Source organism: Ostrinia nubilalis, chromosome 4, assembly GCF_963855985.1.
Source record: "Ostrinia nubilalis chromosome 4, ilOstNubi1.1, whole genome shotgun sequence".
In the NCBI taxonomy this organism is placed as follows: domain Eukaryota; kingdom Metazoa; phylum Arthropoda; class Insecta; order Lepidoptera; family Crambidae; genus Ostrinia; species Ostrinia nubilalis.
Window position 1 is genome coordinate 10,474,805 of NC_087091.1, and position 22,014 is coordinate 10,496,818.

The 22,014-nt window shown below is 35.4% G+C and overlaps 2 protein-coding genes across 3 annotated transcripts; both read left to right on the top strand.

Annotated features, from left to right (window-relative positions):
* Positions 1-1,999, top strand: LOC135071505 (peripherin-2-like). 2 transcript variants are annotated; one of them, XM_063965284.1, is made up of 6 exons: positions 1-204; positions 336-462; positions 539-752; positions 833-987; positions 1,164-1,317; positions 1,795-1,999. In XM_063965284.1, exons 1-6 carry the CDS (start codon positions 102-104, stop codon positions 1,972-1,974), a joined length of 933 nt encoding a protein of 310 aa, XP_063821354.1. In that variant the 5' UTR covers positions 1-101; the 3' UTR covers positions 1,975-1,999. The 2 variants fall into 2 exon arrangements, with proteins under 2 accessions (XP_063821354.1, XP_063821355.1); XM_063965285.1 differs by having other exon boundaries at positions 6-204; positions 833-966.
* Positions 2,000-16,336: 14,337 nt separating this feature from the next.
* Positions 16,337-17,109, top strand: LOC135071506 (large ribosomal subunit protein bL20m). Its single transcript, XM_063965286.1, has 2 exons — positions 16,337-16,445; positions 16,552-17,109. The coding sequence occupies exon 2, from the start codon at positions 16,565-16,567 to the stop codon at positions 17,039-17,041; it is 477 nt and encodes a 158-aa protein (XP_063821356.1). The 5' UTR covers positions 16,337-16,445; positions 16,552-16,564; the 3' UTR covers positions 17,042-17,109.
* Positions 17,110-22,014: the final 4,905 nt, after the last annotated feature.

The window sequence follows — 22,014 nt, forward strand, 5'->3', positions numbered from 1 at the left end:
TGACTGACAACTGTGCTGACACAGTGACAACAAAAACTGACATTGAGAAAGTTTGTTATTTCTATATAATTTTACTGAATAATTATTAAATCAAGTATACAATGAAACTCGCAGGACCAAATCATCCATTTGTAGTGTGGGCAGCTTGCTTGTTGTGGCTCACTTCAATGTTTGCTATAGCTTGGTCATTGCTCTTATTTTTTTGTAAGTTACTTACTCTAGTAATTTGATCTCCCGCTACTACCTACTACTGCTTGTGCGTGGCAGGGTGCTCCCACATCGTTATTCAAGTTTTGTATGTAGGTACACCTACGGTATTTGAGATTCTTTTTCAGGCGTTGGTGATATACTATTGATGACTGGCACAGACTTGGTCAATGCATTTGTACTGCTGTCTGGAATTATCATGCTTCCGACGAATGTCAGCATGTTATGCTCCGTTGCAAATAGCAGGAAAATTGAGTTAGACATTTTATCAATCCTGTTATTTTGTTAGGGGCTAAGCTAGTTAGTTTTAATTCATGTATAATTATTACAGCCACAAAGCAAAGGTAGTATGTTGTCCACTATGGCTGAGTATAGTCTGGGTCATAATAATTAATTTAACCGCTGCAATTATCTGCATGATAAAAATATATTCATGTCGTGAATTAACTACCAAATATCTAACTAATGGCATGAAACAATACAGAAGTGTTCCGAAGTACAAACACTTCATGGATAATTTGCAGTGGTCGCTGAAATGTTGCGGGGTAAGGGAAGCAAAACAGTCGTGACTTGCTTTTGATTATGAAATTCCCAATGACTGTTTATTATTTTTATTATTTTTCAGCTTAATTCTTACAGCGATTGGTTTTCGCATGACTGGTATGACAAAATTCGTGATTATGAATGGGATCCTTCTTTGGAGAGACGCAATTCCATCATAAAGAGAAGCCCCTTAGTGGCAGATAGTGTGCCCTTGAGGTTTTTATTAAATACCGAACTGTTTGTTTTTAATTTATTTATTTTTTGGCTCAATTTATTGGTAGGCAGTCAACATCAAATAGTTCGTGACACCCTAAGTAGCCAAAAAGTTCTTAGGTTGTGTTGTCAATACTTTTTGGCCACTTTTGGAGTCGCGAACTTTTTGACGCTGATTGTGCCTTATAACAAAATAACAGTTGCTGTAAGAGTGGATCCTGCATATCGAATTATCTGACAGAATTGGGGACGTACTCAATAAACACAACTGGTTGCGGCCCTTTATTGTATCGTATTGTGATGATCTCCATGAATGGTCACCTCGTAATGTTCCTGTTGATAGTCATTATTGAAGTAAGTTAACCAGCATTTTAGATCGACATAACTTCATAATAATAAGTACTTATCGTTGGTTCGTTCGTTTCAGCCCAATGACGTACACTCGGTACACTGCTGGACAAAGTCCTCCTTCAAGGATTTCCATAACGACTGGTCCTACGCTGCTTGCATCCAGATACTTCTAGCGGGCTGCGACCTTCACCAGATCGTCGGTCCTGTTGGCTTTAGTGGGCCTGCCAACACTACGTCTTCCATCCCGTGATCGAGAATTTTTCTGCCCCATCGGCCATCAGCTCTACGAGCTATGTGCTTTGCCCACTGCTACTTGATTTTGGCAATTCTGCGGGCCATGTCGCTTGCTGTGGTTTTCCTGCGGGTCAACAACAATAAAAACAATCATCACCTTTATTTAGTATATCTTAGAGGGTAGATACAAAACAATACTTAACGTGACGCGTCATGCAACTGTGATTTTTTGTTTCTTTTTTTTAGATTATTATTCTGAAATTAATAACGAAGAAAGAAAAGGAGCTTGGAAAAGTTAAATGTAAGAGGAAAACGGATGTCAGGCATATCATGTCTGTGAAGGATAACTTCGATGCTTCTAGTGGTTCTTGCCAGCTGAACCCTGAAGATAGTGATGAAGTTGAACAACCAATTCTGCCAGATTAATAAATAAATAATTTAGTTGAACTAATTGGTTTAATTTTATTTAACGCGTTCTGCCGCGCGCTGGTGTCTTTGTAAAACAGCTTAGAGCTTACAGGGTGTTACATGCTTTCAAATATAGATGACCTACACTGAAACGTGACTGATCTGTCCCACCAAACTCATTGACAGGGAGGCGCCACCATCGTTTAACTACACAATTTTATCGATGAAAATCATCTATAAAAAATTTCCCTTCCATAAATTACGACCTTAAAGTTTGATCACTACATGCCCGGACACACTGTATAGTTTCCAACATGGCAAAAATCGGAACCAGCGATCCGGTATTGACGGTGGCGCCGCTCTATCAATGTCACGGGTGGGGTTTGGGTCTTTAAACACCATTATTATTATTTATTTATATCGACAAAAAAGATGTCAAAAAATTTTTGAGACTTATTTTTTATAGATTTTTTTTCTTCCAATTACTTATTGTAAAAAAAACGTAATAACTTTTAAACTAAGAGGTATATCCTGATAAAATAAAAACAGTAATAAAGCTAAATAACAGGCGATACTAAAAATACATAGTTAAAACGATCATAGCAAATGTTGTGATAGGGATAAAGACATGAGATTTTTGGTTTTACAAAAGTAATACGATAGATAGAGAATAACACAAAGTAATAAAAACCACCTGATGGGGGCATTATTTGGAGAAATTTATCAAATAACCAAAAAAACACGAATTAAAATGCAGATTTTTCTCAAAATGAATAAAAAAAAATATTTTAATTATTTGTTGCCATTTTCTAAGTACGGTAGGTATACAGGGTGTTTCTTGTAAAGTGTCAAGACGAAGGCAGGTGATAGGTGAGGACTAGACCTATCGATTTCACCCCCATGTATGTTCTACGATTTTTCATAGTTTAGAAGTTATCGTTAATTTTGTGATTTTTTCAAATTGTATGACCCAGTAGGCTTTAAATTTTTTTATCTTTTTTTTGGGTCGACTTTTCTCAGATTTCTTTTTTTTGACAGATTCCCTATTAATTGCAGATTTTTGAAAAAAATGATCAACTTCCTATCTTTGATGCAAGATACAAAATTTTTGCTAGAAACATAAAAAAATATGCTTTTAGCGGAACATCCTAAAATGTTCAACTTAAAAGTTAAAAAAAAAAAGAAATTCCATAGGTCCAAAATAATTTAAAAAACTGCGCAGTTTTCTGAACTTTCATAATAACACAAAAAAACATGTACTTAATAGGCCATTATTTTCTGTAATCGCTCCACTAAAGTGGTAAGTCGGAGATTCCGTTACATGTTTTTGACTTTCTTAGGACTAACTAATGTTTGCAATTCTCTAAGTTTACGTTACGTAGAACACATTTAAAGACAATAACTGAACAGAACATTTTTTTATCCACAACGAGGAATCTCTTGCCATTCATCTGACCTGATGGAAACTGATGGATGATCAGCGAGCTTCACTCGGAATCCTAAACCACAGAGGAGTTGGCTGTCCTAAATAGGTGGCCTTACCACTAGACCACAGTGGTGGTTGTTACTTTACGATTAAATTTGATATACCTACATATTAGAGTGTAAGAGAAAGGGAAAGTGTGTGTGAGTGTGTGTGTGTGTGTGTGTGTGTGTGTGTGTGTGTGTGTGTGTGAGTGAGAGCAAAAATGGGTGTAATAATTTAATTTAAAGTAAATGTTCAAAATGTCCGCCGTTGACCTGAATGCACATTCGACAACGCCGCAAAAAAAATCTTTGTAAAACCTTCTTCTTCATTTTAATTTGGTTTTGTGCTTCAGTCAGCTTTGTCCGCAGTTCATCAATATTTTCATATTCCCTATTGTATACCAGATGAAGGGCAAGAGCTTCCTCGTTGTGGATAAAAAATGTTCTTTTCAGATATTGTCTCTAAATGTGTTCTACATAACGTAAACTTAAGGGATTGCAAACATTACTTAGTCCTAAGAAAGTCAAAAACATGTAACGGAATCTCCAACTTGCCACTTGAGTGGAGCGATTACAGAAAATAATGGCCTATTAAGTACATGTTTTTTTGTGTTATTATAAAAGTTCATAAAACTGCGCAGTTTTAAAATTATTTTGGACCTACGGAAGTTCTTTTTTTTTTCAAACCTTTAAGTTGAAAATTTTAGAATGTTCCGCTAAAAGCATATTTTTTATGTTTCCAGCAAAAATTTTGTATCTTGCATCAAAGATAGGAAGTTGATTATTTTTTTCAAAAATCTGCAATTAATAGGGAATCTGTCAAAAAAAAGAAATCTGAGAAAAGTCGACCCAAAAAAAAGATAAAAAAATTTAAAGCCTACTGGGTCATACAATTTGAAAAAATCACAAAATTAACGATAACTTCTAAACTATGAAAAATCGTAGAACATACATGGGGGTGAAATCGATAGGTCTAGTCCTCACCTATCACCTGCCTTCGGCTTGACACCTTACAAGAAACACCCTGTATATGTATACAGGGTGTAAAAAAACCTATCACGAAGACTGAAACTACGCCTTCTGTACACCCAACCAAGTAATATTACAAAATATTATTGGTGGGAAATATTTTTTATTTTTATGATTAAAAAAAATACAATATTCCGCAGCCCGCAATGTACAGCGCGCCACGCAACGCAATGACCGTGCCTATGTGTGTGTGAGTGTATTGGAGCGTACGCGCTTTCCCGCCACTACCTACCGCGACCGCAGAAGTATTTTGTACACAAAATTACCAGATTATTCACTTCCTACATTTAAAAAACACATTCCTTTAGCATTTGTTTAGGTTTAGAACTAAGTACTTACCGACTAATCCCCTTCGACGTCGTCTGGAATCGGCCGCTCCAACCGGACAAGTTGTGGCTCGAACTGACGGCCTTCCACGTGCAAGCAAACGCGTGCCAGGTAAATCGTGTTTTGATGCGCGCTCCAGTATTCCTTCACGTACAGACCGGTATTTAAGTTCCTCAAATCCGACACAATACACGCCTAGACGAGGCCACAACGAGGCGGACGGAGGCACAATCGGCTGATTGTCCAACAGACGTTGTACAGCCAGAACAATAATACGTGCATCAGTACGGTGGTGCGCTGTAGGATGTTCAGCCCGATACCTACAGCCTGCAGGGCTTCAGATGCGTTTCCACGTGCCCTCCCATAACAGTAAACCATGTTTACGTACTCACGAGCACTGTACGTATGGTTAGGCATCTTTCTAACACACATTCACTATTACCACACTCACTATCACACGTTCACACACTAACTATCCGCACGAGAAAACAATCAAAAGTCGCAAGCGCATTCGACGGCCGAAGAAACCGAACTGGCCGTGCGAGCAACGCGTGGCGCGAGCGGCCCCTCGCAACAAAGGTACTGCCCCGCGCGGCGAGACTGACTGACCAATAACAGTCAAGCAATACGTCTATCGAATGTGTCGTCGTGAATCGGTAGCGCTTTGTTATTACTCTTCATTTTCAACTACAAATTTACGTAATTTTTAACTTAACAAAAATGTAATTTCATCACTTTAGTACAGGCAAGTCTATCAACGAATGAGATTGTAAAAGCGGCGGCAAAAATACTTTGATTAATCTTTGTTAACTAAAGATCCGTCCTAGCATACTTAATAATAATTAATGCTTTAAGCAAGCTTCCAAAATACTCAAATTTGAATGAATTGTAGATGCGCAATCGTTATTAATAAAACAATAAGAATATCAATACATTTTGATAGTTATTCCGTGTAATAAAGTTACGTTCATTTAAAATAATCACGAACAAGACGATGAATCTTTTTATGTTGAAGCTTGGAAGTAATTGGTATGAAAGAAGTGCTTAAAGATATGAAATTTTGTTTAGTTTCTAAAATCAATCGAGTTTAAAAATAAAATCTTATCTTTTAATCTCCCATCGAAAGTGAAGGAGCAAGAGTTTGCCAGTGTGTTATTTCTAGGCGTTCAGATTGCAGTAATAAGTAAGTTAAGTTTTATTTTATTAATTACTATCGTAAAGACGTAAAATTTATTAAGTTAGAGAGCTAGAAATAATGAACCTGTGTGTAAGAGCATTTGTCATTTGTTTACAGTACTTTTTAATGATACAAGTTTATCACATCTGCTTACTGCCTGTGATTAACGATTAAAATTACGTTTATTTAGAATCACGTGCATAACCATTATTTATTTCAAGTAAATTATGAAGAAAGGAAGTAATGAGTATGGAAGGAAGACTGAAAAAAGAGACCTTTTTATTTAGTTGCTGAAATCAATTAAGTTTAAAGAACACACAATCATCACTCCTATCGAAAGTGAATGCCTTAATCAACGATAGGAGTAACATTGCCAGGTGTTTACTCTAGGCGTTTAGAGCGGTGTGGTGTAAGCAATAATTTGAGTTTTACTTTATGAATTTTATTACTATCGTAAAGACTTAAGTTATTGAAGTAGAGAGTTATTAATGTAAAGAATGACAGGCCTCATTCAAAAGATCATTATTCATCTGTTTACGGTACTTTTTAATGATACCTACTTACGCTTATCACACTTGCGTAGCTAATAAGACCTGTGATACTACATTGTGATAGAATAACGGTTATGCGTAAAAGCACGGTTTAGTTAACAACCTAGGTTCTGTAAGATTATTTAATTTGCGGAAAGAAACAAATTCGTGTAAAGGGTTTTCATTAATTAAAATGTAATTTATTATTTTTTAGAATAAAAACTAAACTGGTAAGGTGATATTAAGGTGTAAGTAACTAATTTAGGTACTCATTTCATTTTTACAAACTAGGTAGATTTGGATTAAGCTCAGTTCAGTTGGTCCAGTCGTAGTCGTTGAACTCACAGTAGAGTTGAATGACTCATGGGCGAGCGCGGGTTGCGGTTCGGGGCGTGGGGGCAGCGCTTGAGCGTGTGTGCGCGCGCTGCTATCCATTTCTTATTGTAAAGACAAAAGCCTTATTGTGACGAAAATACTCAAAATTTTAATAAGGTTTCTTAGAAAAAAAAATTTTAAACAACGAATTGAAATTGATAATGTAAAAATCTTGAAAAAAATATTCTGACTTTGACCTTCAATATCTCCTAAACCACAAGTTTCCCAGGTATGGTCCCAAAGAAAAAAATGATCCCCATGATGTGGAGAATAAGTAGTCTTCGGCTTCGGGATAGGTTTTTTTACACCCGTTATTATGTATTTTTTTTAGTATCGCCTGTTATTTAGCATTATTACTGTTTTTATTTTATCACGATATACCTCTTAGTTTATAAGTTATTACGTTTTCTTTACAATAAGTAATTGAAAGAAAAGAAATTGTATAAAAAATAAAAACAAAATTTCAATTTTTTTTACCTCTTTTTTGTCGATAAAAATAGGTCTAGTTTCACCTATTTCCATATAATAATATTATGCACTTTATCAAGACTCGCACTGTATTTTATGACCTACACTCATGGAGATACCTCCATGCCTACACTGAACTGTCCTACCAAACTCAATGACAAGGGGGCGCCACCATCGTTCACCTACAGTTTCCAAAATGGCAAAAATTGAAACCAGCGATACGGTATTGTCGGTGGCGCCCCCTGTCAATGTCATGGGTCGGATAGTTCAGTGTATTGGATCTATGTACGAGGGGCGGCTGAAAAGTTTTGAGCCTAAGTATGTTCAAGTGTTATTATTGACTTTATTTTGATTGAATTAATTTTCCAATAACCTCCTTAGTATATGTACAAAGTTTCATTTCATTAGCGTCATCACGCTTTTAGTAATTAATCCGTAAACATCACCATGTCTCAGTCATCCGCGCAATGTACGAAATTGAAGTACACAGTTGTCATAAAATTCCTCAAAAAGAGGAACAAAAAGCTGACGGTAACATTTGAAGAGATGTCTACAGTTTATGGGGAGTCTGGGCCTTCATTTGCCACCATGAAAGATTGGATCCGATAGTTCAAGCATGGCAGGGAGTCGCTAAAAGATGACCGCAAGTCAGGGCGGCCAGATTTCGCCATTAACAAATAAAATAATGAAAATTTAAAGAATCTTGCTTAAGAGATCAGCGAATTAAGCTGTGACAGATAGCTGAAGCTATAGGCATTAGCAAGGAGCATATTGGCGATATTTTTCATACTCATTTACACATGAAATAGGGGTACGCGCGATGGGTGCCAATAATGCTCACGGCGCTCGACAACCAGCGTCGAGTCACAACTTCGCAGGAGTTTTAGGACATCTTTGGTCATAATCCTAACAAATTTTTTTCTCACATTGTCACGACTGATAAATAATAGATCCGGCAGTACGATCTAGAGTCAAAATAAGAGTCAATGCAATGGATTCAAAAGGGAAAACGCCGCCGCGGAAATTCAAAGTGGAGCGATCGATACCCAAGCTCATAGCCACTATTTTTGGGATTGTGGAGGAATTTTATTCATTGACTACCTACTTAAAAAAAACTACAATAAACGGGGATTATTATGCTGTACCGCTGATAAGAGTACGTCAAGTGGTTGTTGAAATATTAAGAGGCAAACTGGTGAAAGGAAATCTGTTATTGCAAGACAATTCGCCCGTGCACACCGCGCATGTTGCATGACTTGCCCCGGGTAAAACTGGATTTCAAGAAATTAATCACCCACCACACAGTTTAGTCCGAATCCCTAGCTATTTTGTCTAATTCTCAAATTGGAAAAAAGTCCTCCAGGAACGAAGATTTTTGAGTGACAAAGAAATGAAGGCGGCGTTAAAGGCTCATTTCGAAGGCAAAGATTGCGAATTTTTTTTCAGTGGGTTAAAAGCTCTTTTACACAAATGTAAGAAGTCCGTTGTAGTAGAGGGAGATTAAATAGAAAAATATATTTTTTATACTTTTCTATCGGCATTTTTAATAGCCTAGGCTCAAAACTTTTCAGCCGCCCCTCGTATAATGGTGGGGCACCATGATTAAGTCAGAAGAAAATCTTTTGTCACGAGAGGTGCGATTTATTTGACGCGGAGTGTAGATTAGTGGAGTGGGTTATTTTGTTTACATCATTCATTAATGTGCAGTTTTACGATTAATACCACCTTCATGAGACTATCTGTATAATAATGAACGCCTTTGCTACAATAACCTGTGACAATAACCGAAATATTTTTTGGGTCTGTTGATTGACCAATAGGAATGCTATAGATCAGAGCCCCGATTACGGTAACTTTTAACGTCAACAATCCAGACACGCTTCTCGATTCTGCGATACGATTGGTCAAAACAGCTGACGTACGCTGTTGAACGACCAATCGTATCGCAGAATCGAGAAGCGTGTCTGGATTGTTGACGTTAAAAGTTACCGTAATCGGGGCTCTGGGTACGGAAACTTCCATACTACGATCAAACTTGCTTCCAAACAGCGACTTCAGTCGATAAATTCCAATACTTTTTTTTTTTTTTTTCTTCTTTATGGCTCTCGCGGATTGCGTTTAGCCACGACGGGGTTCTTGATTTTTGCGTTCAGTTTTGCCATAAGTTTTGCGGACATTGCGTTTAGACAGGGTGGGATTGGGTTAAAGTTAAAAGGTAGGGAAACGAATCAATTACGGAAGGAAACGGAACAAAGGATGGTTTTCATAGGATCAATTTAGGTGTGATATAAGTACAAAATAATAAAAATAAAATAATATTTACATAAGTACAATATACATTACTATTTACAATTTTATATTATTATGGGTAATAAATTCGGCTAGGATATTATAAACATCAATGTTATTGGTATATAATAGGCAAGTGATGGATGTAGGAAAAGGAATTTTAATGGCTAAAAGAGAACTAATAAAAGAGGAACGATCATATAGGCAACAGTAAAAAAATATGTGATTTAAGTCTCCGACGCCAGAACCACAAGTGCACGAATCATAATCAAGTACTATCGGGGACTCTTCCGCCTGACCACTTTGTAGAAATTTTAGCGTAAGCGCATCGCTCCGGTCACGTGCTCACCCCGTCTCTAATTGGTTACGCATTTTACTATATTTTTACTACGACCAATAAGAGACAATCAGGGCTTAGGTTGCAATACGAAATACCATTGTGCACTTTATTGTCATACGGTTAAGGTTTAAAACGAAATGTTTCTTTTTCTTTAATCTTTCTTAGTTTTAGGCTGAGTTGCACCACTTAACTTTGACCGTAACTATAACAGTAACCGGTGCTTTTTGTATGTAGTTTGACAGATTTTTGACGTTTGTCAAAGTTAAAGTAAGATGGTGCAACTCAGCCTTAGAATTTTAATAATAGAATTTGGTTACAAACAATTAGATAATGTATTTTTTTAATATTGTGTTTTTATACGAGGTCTATCTGCTTTTTCCTTTGGCGAACTGTCAACATATTCTCGCCTTTGTTTTTTTGTGAAGTTTTGTGATCAATAACCGATTGATTTTGTTTTGTGTTGACCCGTGCTATGAATTGGACTGTTTGATTGCCTTTTTATTGACCTCCGCGCGATTACTGAACCATGCCTCTCAAAATAATTCTTAATTCTTATATTTACTTACAAACTTATCTACAATAAACATTGTTAACTGTTTAAGTATTATTTAGTTTGAAGTTTAATTGTTATTGATTTAAGACCTTGTGTTTAGACAATGTGCAATAAAAAATTGTATTTGAAATAAAACTAACTTAATATTATAATATTTACGATAACCAATTACCTGGATCATTGCTACCTAGTGCAATATTTGTATTAAATTGTAATAACGTAGTTAGATAAGTGTTTCTTTAAAACGGAAAACAAAAGTTGCTAATGTATTAAAAATAAATAGAAACCTATTATAGGTTTTTATTTACATTCAAGGATTTAAGAAAGTTATTATGAAGTTATCTTACATGTATTTCTTGCCTTAACTAGCTAAACTAATATCACGAGATTTACACTCTTAATCTTAATATCAACAATAATTATAGAAAGGGCTACTTTTTTCTCAGGAAATTGCACAGTTACCTCGGAATGTGCGATACCAATTTTGTGACCCGAGCGGGCAATCGCTAGTTCAAATTTTACACGAAGCCCCATATAATATTTTGTAGCGATTCTTTATTGGGTTTCAAATTGACTAAAATGCGACGTTGCCAAACGAGCGCTACGGATGCGGGTAATAATCAATACTCAATCCTAAACGCTTTACATAGAGCTTGGTTTGCAAGGGTAAACATCTACAGTGGTGCGCCGACGCCGCTTAGACCCGAAACATGAATGAACGAGGGCGTAGCATAATCGAGCGTGTGTGTGCAAACAATTTAGGCCCTTAAGGTGTCAAGGCGTCCGAGTCCCCGATAGTACATGAATTTTAGCCAAGTGTGCTGGAGTGCACACGTGACCAAGTCGCATTCTAGTTAAAATGGTAGTAACTGTTTTGGAAAGATTAATTTTAACAAACCATGGTTTACAAAGGATGGATGGTTGAATGAGCTTGTAATGTTTCCCCTTAGATTGGCTAGTGAACTCCCAATTCTCATCCCAGGCAGATTTGAGATAAGCTTTGGGAAGGGCTGCCGTTAAGTCATGGCAATAATTTGTGTACGGATGTATATCTCCACACTCAACCGCTTCATTGGCCAGCTTATCAGCTTTATCATTTCCTGGAATATTGGTATGACTAGGAATCCACGCAAAATTAATTAAATGACTGTTAAGACTACATTTGTGAAGTAATTTCCTGCATTCTGTAATAATAGGATAATTAGTATTGTTCTTAAATGGAAATTTATGTAATGCCTGCAAAGCACTTTTAGAGTCACAAAATATTACAGTTGTGTTTAATTTCATAAGGAGAGCATACTCTAAAGCCTTAAACAGTCCAAAACATTCTCCTGTAAAGACTGATGATTCTGGACGGAGTTTTATTTTCTGGACAATATGATATTGTTTAGCGCCAACGCCAACATGACCCGTTGGAGAGTGCTTAGATGCATCGCAATAGATATGATGCCAATCGCCCCAGTGTTCGTCTACGATCTGATTGAACTTAATGTTAGCATTGTAGTCATCCTTATGTATGTCTAGGTTGAAATGAATTGTCGGAGTAAGAATAAGGGATTCAAAATTTACAGAAAATATCGGAAGAAAGGAGGTTCTGTGGACTGGGGCTTGGATTGATATAAATTTACGAAAACTAATAATCACACAAGGAGGAGATTTACGTGACCAATAAGAGGAAGTATCAATTAAATCATTAAGTCTGTTGAGTTTGCTATATATAGGATGGTCAGCAAATTGAAGTACACGGAAAAGATACTTGTCACATAAATATTGGCGGCGTAATTTCAATGGGGGCTCAACACATTCAGCTTGCAAGGCATTGATTGGACTCGATTTCATAGCACCAGCTATAATCCTTAGCGCTTTAGATTGAATCGCATCCAATTTACTTAAACCAACTAAATTACAAGGCTCTAGATAGAAACTGCCATAGTCAAGTACACTTCTTATAATAGCATTGTATAAAAGTCTTAATGACGCTGGGTGAGCACCCCACCAGACTCCAGAAACACATCTTAAAATATTTAAAAGCTTTTCAGATTTTGCAGCAATGCTATAACAATGAGGAAGCAATACTTTTTAACTACCCTAAAACGCTTTAGATGTCGCTGCTCCTGTTTCCTTCATATTTTCATTTTTTTCTTAATTAAAATATATTTCAGAATATTGTTAATTACAATGTGAAAACTTTTTTTAAAATGAAATTAATTTGTTTTAATTTAAAACTGAACGGTGACATTTTTTGTTATAATTTACATAATAGAGTAGTAGAAATTACTATTTAACATATGGCAACTTTGTTTTTCCTCCAAAATGGCCGGTGTTGTTTTTGTTAGGTTGAATGCATTCTTGTTTTCTTAGCCATCGTTTATGAGTTCTGTGGCCCTATTAAAGTATTGAAGAGTCGAGTCAAATTCAAGTTCATTCCTTCGTACCTGCTGCTGTTCTGGTTCATCGGAGTTTTGTTCGTTCCTTCGTGAATCGCGAAGAAACTTTCTGTTATGTTCACAAGTGATCTGAGTTTTCTCAAAGTGCAAATGCTTTTTTAGTGTTGTTGAAAACTTTGCGAAAAGACGCTTTTGGTGTATAATATTATGTGTGTTCATAAATAAAGTAAAATTATTAAATTGAAAAGTTTTTGTTTATTTGCATTTCCATGTGCAATGTAGAATTTTTCCAAATCCATTGTTTTGAAAATAATACAATACGTACACCATAAAGATAAATACTTTCAAAATAATGGATTTGAAAAAATTCTACATTGTACATCAAAAAAACAATAATTCTTTGAAGGTTATGAGGGCCTATGTGTGCGTGAACTGTGTGTATGTGTGCGTGAACTGTGTGTATGTGTGCGTGGACTTTATGTATGTATGTGTGCGTGGACTATGTATGTATGTGAGCGTTACGTACGTAGGTTAAGTACAGGGAATTTAACACCAGGCTGTCAATTAGTAGGTTCAAAAATTTGACAGAGAGGGTTCTCTATTTCCTATGTATTACTTTTCTCTATGCTATAGATGACCCACGCTCACAGATATGGATAGATGCAGCATGTGTCAAAACTTGTATGAAGCCGAGCGTGCCACTTTTTAAACGTCATTAGTGTCATTTTAGCGAATTTTAGTGATTGCCGCAACGTAAAAGTAATCGTATCATCGTACTGCATTTGCATAGTCATCGAATGATATCGTGTGACTCGATTCGAAAATTAATTAATTACTATAAAACTGATAATTTGTTAAATACAAAACCAAAAACATCTTTATTTACCTTTTTAAAATAAATTAATTCTTACAAATCGTCAAATCTCGTTATTTTTTTTACCCTACCAGCGTTTCAAGACATACATTTGTCAAGTGCATGAATACATGCATCAGTGTGTGTCTTATTGTTATGAGTAAGTACGGTTCCTTGGGATCGGTATGAGTGCACCACATACAGGGACCATGGTTTTAACTCTTAAGAGTACATCGCAGGATATGTATTAAAAACAATGCTACTTTATACTTCTTCTACTGCTACTTTATTCTAATTAATTATTTGTTACTTGTGCTGTTTATTATAATTCTCAATCCGTAAATAATTTCTTCTTTCTACCGTGTTCGTACTACTGTCCTCGTAAAATCATCGTAACCGATTGTTGTAATCGGATTACATGAACATCACTCGACCATGTATGTCCATTTGGACATATCGGAATGGCACGCTTTGACGATCAACTTGCTGTATCTACTCTAATCCATATCTGTGCCCACGCTGAACTGTCCCGCCAAACTCAATGACAGGGGGGCGCTACCATCGTTCAACTATATGGTTTCCAATAGGCATGGAAATGATTGCTATTTTTCGTTCATTTTCATTTCATGAAATGATGATTTTTATTCATGTGAAATTTCACAGGCAATGATTTTTATTCGCTGTGTTAAAATGTAGCTCTATCATTTAATGTGCTACTTTTAATGAAGTATGAATTATGATGGATGAACAATTGCCATTTAGCTACCTATATTAAATGTGACTTAATATCTGTTTGATTTTATGTCGCACAAGTCCACACAACAAAAAAACAAACAGTTCCACAGCACAGTACGTATGCTACAATCAATTAGCGCGCGACTAGTGAAAAATATTTCATTTCATTGTAAACAAATAACGAGCACGTTCCGACCTGCTATCTAATGAAATCATAATGAAATCACAGTGAATCATGACAAGGAAATCTAAACCTTACATCTTTGAGTTTAAAGTTCATATTTAAAATGCCCAGTTTCGTCCGTCATCACATCTCTCGTCCTTTTCTAACACGCACATGATCAAATCATTCCTTCTTACTCGCTCGGTCGCTTCGCAGAGCTGCGCTCACGGACTTCGCTCGAATGAATGAATGAAATTCATGTGATTCGTGATTTCGTTGACTGTGAAATTATAGCAGTCTATGTGAAATAAAATAGCAGGTGTGATTAATGAAATTCATTTCATATGATTTTTCACCTGCTATTCATGAAATGTTCCATGCCTAGTTTCCAACATGGCAAAAATCGGAACTAGCGATTCGGTATTGACGGTGGCGCCCCACTGTCAATGTCATGCACAGGACAGTTCAGTATTTTGGAACTATAGTAACTGGAACAGACTGTAAAGATTAACCAACAGAAATCGATTCGGTGACATTTTGCATGTTAGTTCTTAAAAATATCCGGCTGTCACAGGCTGTCAATGCCTACTTGAAGCACAAACTATGTATCCCTATCTCGCTCTCTGTGGGCAGACTCTCTCTTTCTAAATAAACAAAAAATATAAATTTGCTGAAATTCAATGAAACTCAATGTAAAATCTTTATTTCTTGACATAGGTATCATTAAATGATAAGTGTAAATACTGGTAAAACGTTTTAGGAAGAAATTACTGTAAAAAATGAGAAAAATGTTTACAATGATCCAATGTCGGAAATCACGAAATAAACACTTACGCGTGGAATCTTATGTCACTTCTAGAACACCACGTACTACCGCAACCACGCACTACAAAATTTTGCACCATTTCTTGTGATAAAACAATGATTATTTCCTGTAAACAATCTCAAACGAAATTAACTGCATAATAAACAAAAAAGGAAACAACCGCCGGATTGGACCGATGTTGCCACGTTTATGGGCATGAAGCTAAAGATAAAAATGGAGGCCAAACTTGGAACAACAACTTGAGTCAAATACCTACTTATCTCTATCTCGCTCTCTGTGGGCCGACCTCTCTTTTTAGTGTGGACTGTAGTATTGCTATCTCCTTATTGAAATCTCCTAGTAAATTCTTCGAAATAGCCAATTCACTAACCAAATCAGAAGTTAAACAAATAAATAATTAAATATTTGAACTACGATTACCTAGTTAAATTAAAAATCACAAAATTGTCGACCGTTTAGGCTTAATGTGTTGGCGAATCAGGGAATTACAATCCCAATTCCGGGGGAATCGGTACCATGTGGCAACATCGGCCCAATCCGTGCCATCATGGCGGTTGTTTGCTATTTTGTTTATTAGGCAGTTAATTTCGTTTGAGATTTTTTACAGGACAAAATCATTGTTTTATCACAAGAAATGTTTTTTCCTAAAACGTTTTACCAGTATTTACACTTAACATTTAATGATACCTATGACAAGAAATAAAGATTTCACATTGAGTTTCATTGACTTTGAGCAAATTTATATTTTTTGTTTATTTAGAAAGAGAGAGTCTGCCCACAGAGAGCGAGATAGTGATACCAAGGTTGTGCTTCAAGTAGGTATTCGGAGTGTGACCTCCATTTTTATCTATAGCTTCATGGATAGAGGTATGCTCTATCTATGCTGTCAACTAAGGCTGTCAAAAAAAACTCGTCACGAATTTGGCAATATCGCGTTTTGGGTTAGACTTTACCACAAAAACATAAATAGGTAATAAATCTATTACTGTTAACTGTGCTACCAAACTCTATTTTCTGTTGATTGAAATTGGTGTTCATAATTTTATGCTACTGAACATAACCTCTAAACGTTTCAGATTTTAGTACGAGATGGTGTTTTTAACTGTTGCAAATTGGGTGAGAGCTCGTGGACCTGATGAGTATTGGAGAAAACGGAGGATATTCAAATTGGCAGCTCATTATATCGGCAGGCGAAGAAACTGTTACTCAATTGCTGTTCGTAATGTTCATCGTGCCTTAGCTTATGCTACCAAGGCTAGACAATTGAAGAAACAAGATATGATAGACCTGTGGAATACCAGAATCACCGCAGCATGCGAGCAACACAATATCACATATTATACTTTGAAAGAAGGATTAGACCGGGCCAATATAATGCTGGACAGAAAATCATTATCAGACTTGGCTTCTTGGGAACCGCGTACATTTGAATCTTTAGCAGCAGTCGCAAAACAAAAAATTGAATATGATGGCTTTATAGACGGAACAGACAAGAAACATCCTACAGGAGTTAATTTGAACCTGAAAGACGTAATGTTAGAAGCGTGGCTAAAAGAAAAGAAGTAGTTATTTATCTAATTTTGTAATTGTTCACTATAGTACCTAAAATAATAAATAATGTAGTTACAAAAGAGTCAATTTATTTACATTTATTGGTTTTCTATTTCTTTTTTTAATTTGTTTGTTAATTCTTTTTGTTTTTCTAATATGTAAAGATTTTCTATTTTTCTTCTTTGCTGACGTTCTATATCTCTGACAACACCTTCATGCATTTTTTCTCTGAAAAATAAATGGGTCTCTATTATAATATAGTCAATAAACATAAATCTGTATGCGCTACAATATCTGCCGTTTTCAGTTATCAGAATGGAAGTGGGAAGAACAATCATACCAATATGATACAACTCTGTTGTTGTATTTTACCTACATAATCTATACAGCTCTTCCTCCATAATATAGTATTAATGAGAAAGAGAGATGGAGGATTCACTGAATTTCATTGACCTACCTGTCTGCTTGTTGCTTTATGTGTACGTAGGACACTATTCCAACAGTCACAGCACATGATAATCCTAAGACCAGTTTAGATGTTTGGGATGACATCTTATTCTTAAGAAATCGGTTCTAATGTCTGTAATAATAAATGAATATTTAGAAAGTAAGATAATACGAGGGTGCCAACTTTATAGGCTAAAGTTAGTGGTTAGGTAATCTCATTCCCAAAGACGACGTATAAGATAAATGTAGATGAATTACATCAGCATTTAGGATGGCACATTATTTAAAGTTCTTTAATAGCATTAAAATAACTGTTTTTTTTTATTGCGAATCGCGACCGCACATTTGTTTTCCTATTTTGACAAGCCTCTGTCAAAAACATATGTAAGACTGTCAAAATGACATTAACTTTTTTAATTATTTAGTTACAGCGCTGGCCTTAATATTCATGGCCATATTTTAATAAGAAATCCATGCATGTAATTAAATTTACTTTTGAGCTCTGGGCCCCTATTGCGATAAATATTTTCAACTACAACTCAACTAGACGACGAACGAAACTTACAAATTCGTATCGCGGTGTCGCTAGTTCAAACGAAAACAAAACGCAACTGCTTCTTTGTTTAAAAGCCTGTAAAATAAAAGCTATAAAGTTATTATTCCTCCTAAAAGCTGAAAGAAAGCTACTTTTTTCTCAAACTCAGGTCTCGGTCTCAAATCTTCACGAATTTGCTGTTTTAATGAAAAAATAAGGTGTTTGGACTTTTATTGGAAAATGAATTCCAATGGAATCATCGGAAAGAAGAAAAGTTAGAGATGTTTTTATGATCATTGGCAATCCATTATCACCATTTTTTTTAAACCGAATTCTAAGTTGAATTTTTTAATCGTAGTTTGTATTTTGTTCAAGTTTGGCGGCTCGTAAGTCTCGTAACTAGCTATCCAATCATTATCTGGATTTGAAATTTATTTTATTTAACTAAAGATATATTAGATATTATAACAAATAAAAAAATCGGTTGAAAACACGCGAGAAAAAAAAAGAAGCAGTTTTTAGGTTAAATTTCGGAAAAAAATTAATAAAAACATAAATATAAAAAAAAAACCGCGGCTAAAAGTAATATTGAGCCCTTACAGATAGCGCAAAATAAACTAGTGAAAGCTTTGTTCCATTACGATTTTCTGACACCCACAGAGAAAATATACAAAGAAACCAAAATTATAGATGACCCACGCTGAACTGTCCCACCAAACTCAATGACAGGGGGGCGCTACCATCGTTCAACTATATGGTTTCCAACATGGCAAAAATCGGAACCAGCGATCCGGTATTGACGGTGGCGCCCCACTGTCAATGTCATGCATAGGACAGTTCAGTATTTTGGAACTATATGACCGTTAAACAGACATATACGTCATACTTTACCTGTGTATTGGTTCGGAAAATATTTACTAAAGAAATCCATAGTCAATTAACATTTCTACAAAAGAAAAATATGCACACTAAAAGTCTGCGACGCATGAATGACTTGTGCTTACGACCTCCAAGAACAAATTATGGAAAGAAAAACATTATGTATGAGGGTGCAAAATTGTATAATAAACTACCTAAAAATATTAAAGAAGCCAAATCAATGTCTTTATTTAAAAAATCCCTTAAAATTTATATTAAAAATAATTTTGAAAGATAATTTGTAATAAAATATTTATATTAAATTATTTAAAAAATAATTACAACATTAAATATATTTAATTTTTTACACATATATACTTATCTACTAGTTAACTTGAAATCATATAAATACATAACATAAATTAAATCAAAGTTTATTTGAATTTTCTGCACAAAACTGTTGATGAAACACATCTTTACCTGAGCGTAGTTAGAATAGGCCACTTCCATTCCCGCGCGGTTAACTCTGACTCTGTGTTCTACGTTTAGTCGGACTCGGCGCGCGCTAGCTGGCGATATTTACGGATCGCGCGCAATTTGTGAAGTACCCACTTATAGTTAGTTTATGAAATTGTTTGTTTATCTTTTAGTTTGTACGTATATCCAAAGCATTTATATTGTATTATGTATTATATTGTTACAAAATATTGTATCTGGGGGCACGGCAGTGCCCCCACCAAGTCGAGCAAAAAAGCGGCACGGCCGTACCATCCTTTTCTCGAAACAATTCAGGCCATTTTCGACCGCCTGTAACTTCGTTGTGGATAAAACTAGAAGGCTGAATTTTCATTAGCTATGCAGGCATTGTAAAGACACGGTATATTTAAAATTTCATTCAATTTGAACCAGTAGTTTAAGAATTATAACGGGTCAAAGTTACTTAATTTTGTCACTCACTGACTGACTCACTGACTCACCGATCATCAAAACTCTAAGGCACTTCTAGCAGACCTAGAAGCTTCAAATTTGGAATATAAGTAGTGTTTGGTGTATGAATCAAGGAAAAACTAAAATATTTGGGGGCACGGTAGTGCAACCGCCAAGTCGAGTAAAATTTTTCAATTTCGGTCCAGTTTTCTAGATACATAACTGCTGTCTACAAAATACAAAAAGAAATGATATTTGGGGGCACGGTAGTGCAACCGCCAAGTCGAGTAAAATTTTTCAATTTCGGTCCAGTTTTCTAGATACATAACTGCTGTCTACAAAATACAAAAAGAAATGAGATCCCATCAAAAACAATACTTGTCAAAAAAACCAAGTCTCGCAACTCAGTTGTTCTACGGTAAAAAGTTGTGAGATCCATGTAATACCAAGTCCAGGCCAGGAAATCTTTAACGTTTTACATAAATATATTGACTTGGCCATCGCATGAAAACACGTGTAAATAAAATTATTTAGTGCGATGGCCAAGTCAATAATTTATGTAAAACGTTAAAGATTTCCTGGCCTGGACTTGGTATTACATGGATCTCACAACTTTTTACCGTAGAACAACTGAGTTGCGAGACTTGTTTTTTTTGACAAGTATTGTTTTTGATGGGATTTAATTATCTCACGTTAAGTGAATTTAATATAATTCTTGTGAGAAATAATAAAGATCTTAAAAAACCACAAAAAAAGTAGCTCACTTAGGGTCAAATGGGCGAACTTGTATTCTTAAAATTACCTCACCTATACACCCACGAAAGGACAGTGCCAATCCATGTATGGAAGTTGGACCAAGTGCTGCCCAGAATGAAACCATAGTGCATTTTGTTCCTCAGGCCAATACTAATTTATAAACCGAAGCGCACTGAAATCTATACCTGGAGTTAAGAGAAAAAAAGAGTTTTGTTTTGAATTATTTACATACAAAATATCATCGATGTATACGTACTAAGCATAAGATTTTGCGATTGTGGCATTAAATAACACGCGTATCCGTACACCTTACTTTAGTACGACTTCGACATTCTTTATAAACGATCAAGCGCTGTTGCAGTAGTTTACTTACTTGACAGAAATTAATTATTTCCAAAATGGAGCAAGAAGTTTTAGCTTAATAACTCCAATAATCGATTGTAATACACCAATAAATTGATTTTTTGCAATGATCTAGAACTAAAACTTCTTGCTTCATTTTTGGAAATAATGAATTTCTATCAACTTACCAAACAATTAAAACAGCGCTAGATCCATAGCTGGGCACCGTTAATCAAATAGTTAACTTCGTTAATCGTTAAACCGTTAATAAAAAAATTAACTTCGTTAAACGTTAAAACGTCACATTTACCATGATTTAACGCAAGTTAACGTTAATCGTTAATCCGTTAACACATGATAATAAAACGAAAAAAGTAATTGTATGCAAGGTTCAAATAACGGAAGTTAATGAGTCCGTTAAATTATTCTAAGTCCGTTAATCGTTAATCCAATACCTACTATTTACCAAAAAGATACAGCAGGCACGCTGAAAAACACTAGAAAAACGCGTTCTGACAAGTACGTTCGGGCTTCCAGAACTTCCAGAACCCAAAACAACAGTTTTTGTAACCAGAACGAAACGATATAAAAATGCATTTTTTTATTTATTTACAAGCTTTATATTGACTTGACTTGTTAGTATGTGTGGGACAAATCTTGCAACTGAATTTAAGACCAGTTCTCAACCGATTGAGCTGAAAGGATGGTGCCAGGGTCTGGACCAAGTGCTGCCCTGAATTAACCCATAGTACATTTTGTTCCTCAGGCCAATACTTAAGTGCTAACCGGAGCGCACTGAAATCTATCCCGTTAGTTTTGTTTGAATTATTTACATGCAATATAACATCGATATAATTATAGTTACGTACTACGCATAAGATTGCGCTACTTGTGCAGTATATCGATGATATTACATATGTACCTATAATAATATGTGAATAATTGAAAACAAAACTTTTTTCTCTTAACTCCAGGGATAGATTTCAGTGCGCTCCGGTTTACACATTAGTATTGGTACTAGCTCAGGCTACAAAAGACTATTGAACTATATGTAAACTCTAGCATAATAAGTTCTTATAATGTTCTTATTTTATTGAATAAATTATTATTATTATTATTATAT

Excerpts from the sequence above, each read along its gene's own strand:
- LOC135071505 (XM_063965284.1), top strand. The coding sequence starts at position 102 with ATGAAACTCGCAGGACCAAATCATCCATTTGTAGTGTGGGCAGCTTGC. Across the intron at positions 463-538 it reads GCAAATAGCAGGAAAATTGA|CCACAAAGCAAAGGTAGTAT; the intron begins GTTAGACATTTT and ends TAATTATTACAG. Across the intron at positions 753-832 it reads GGTCGCTGAAATGTTGCGGG|CTTAATTCTTACAGCGATTG; the intron begins GTAAGGGAAGCA and ends ATTATTTTTCAG.
- LOC135071506 (XM_063965286.1), top strand. The coding sequence starts at position 16,565 with ATGGTGTTTTTAACTGTTGCAAATTGGGTGAGAGCTCGTGGACCTGAT.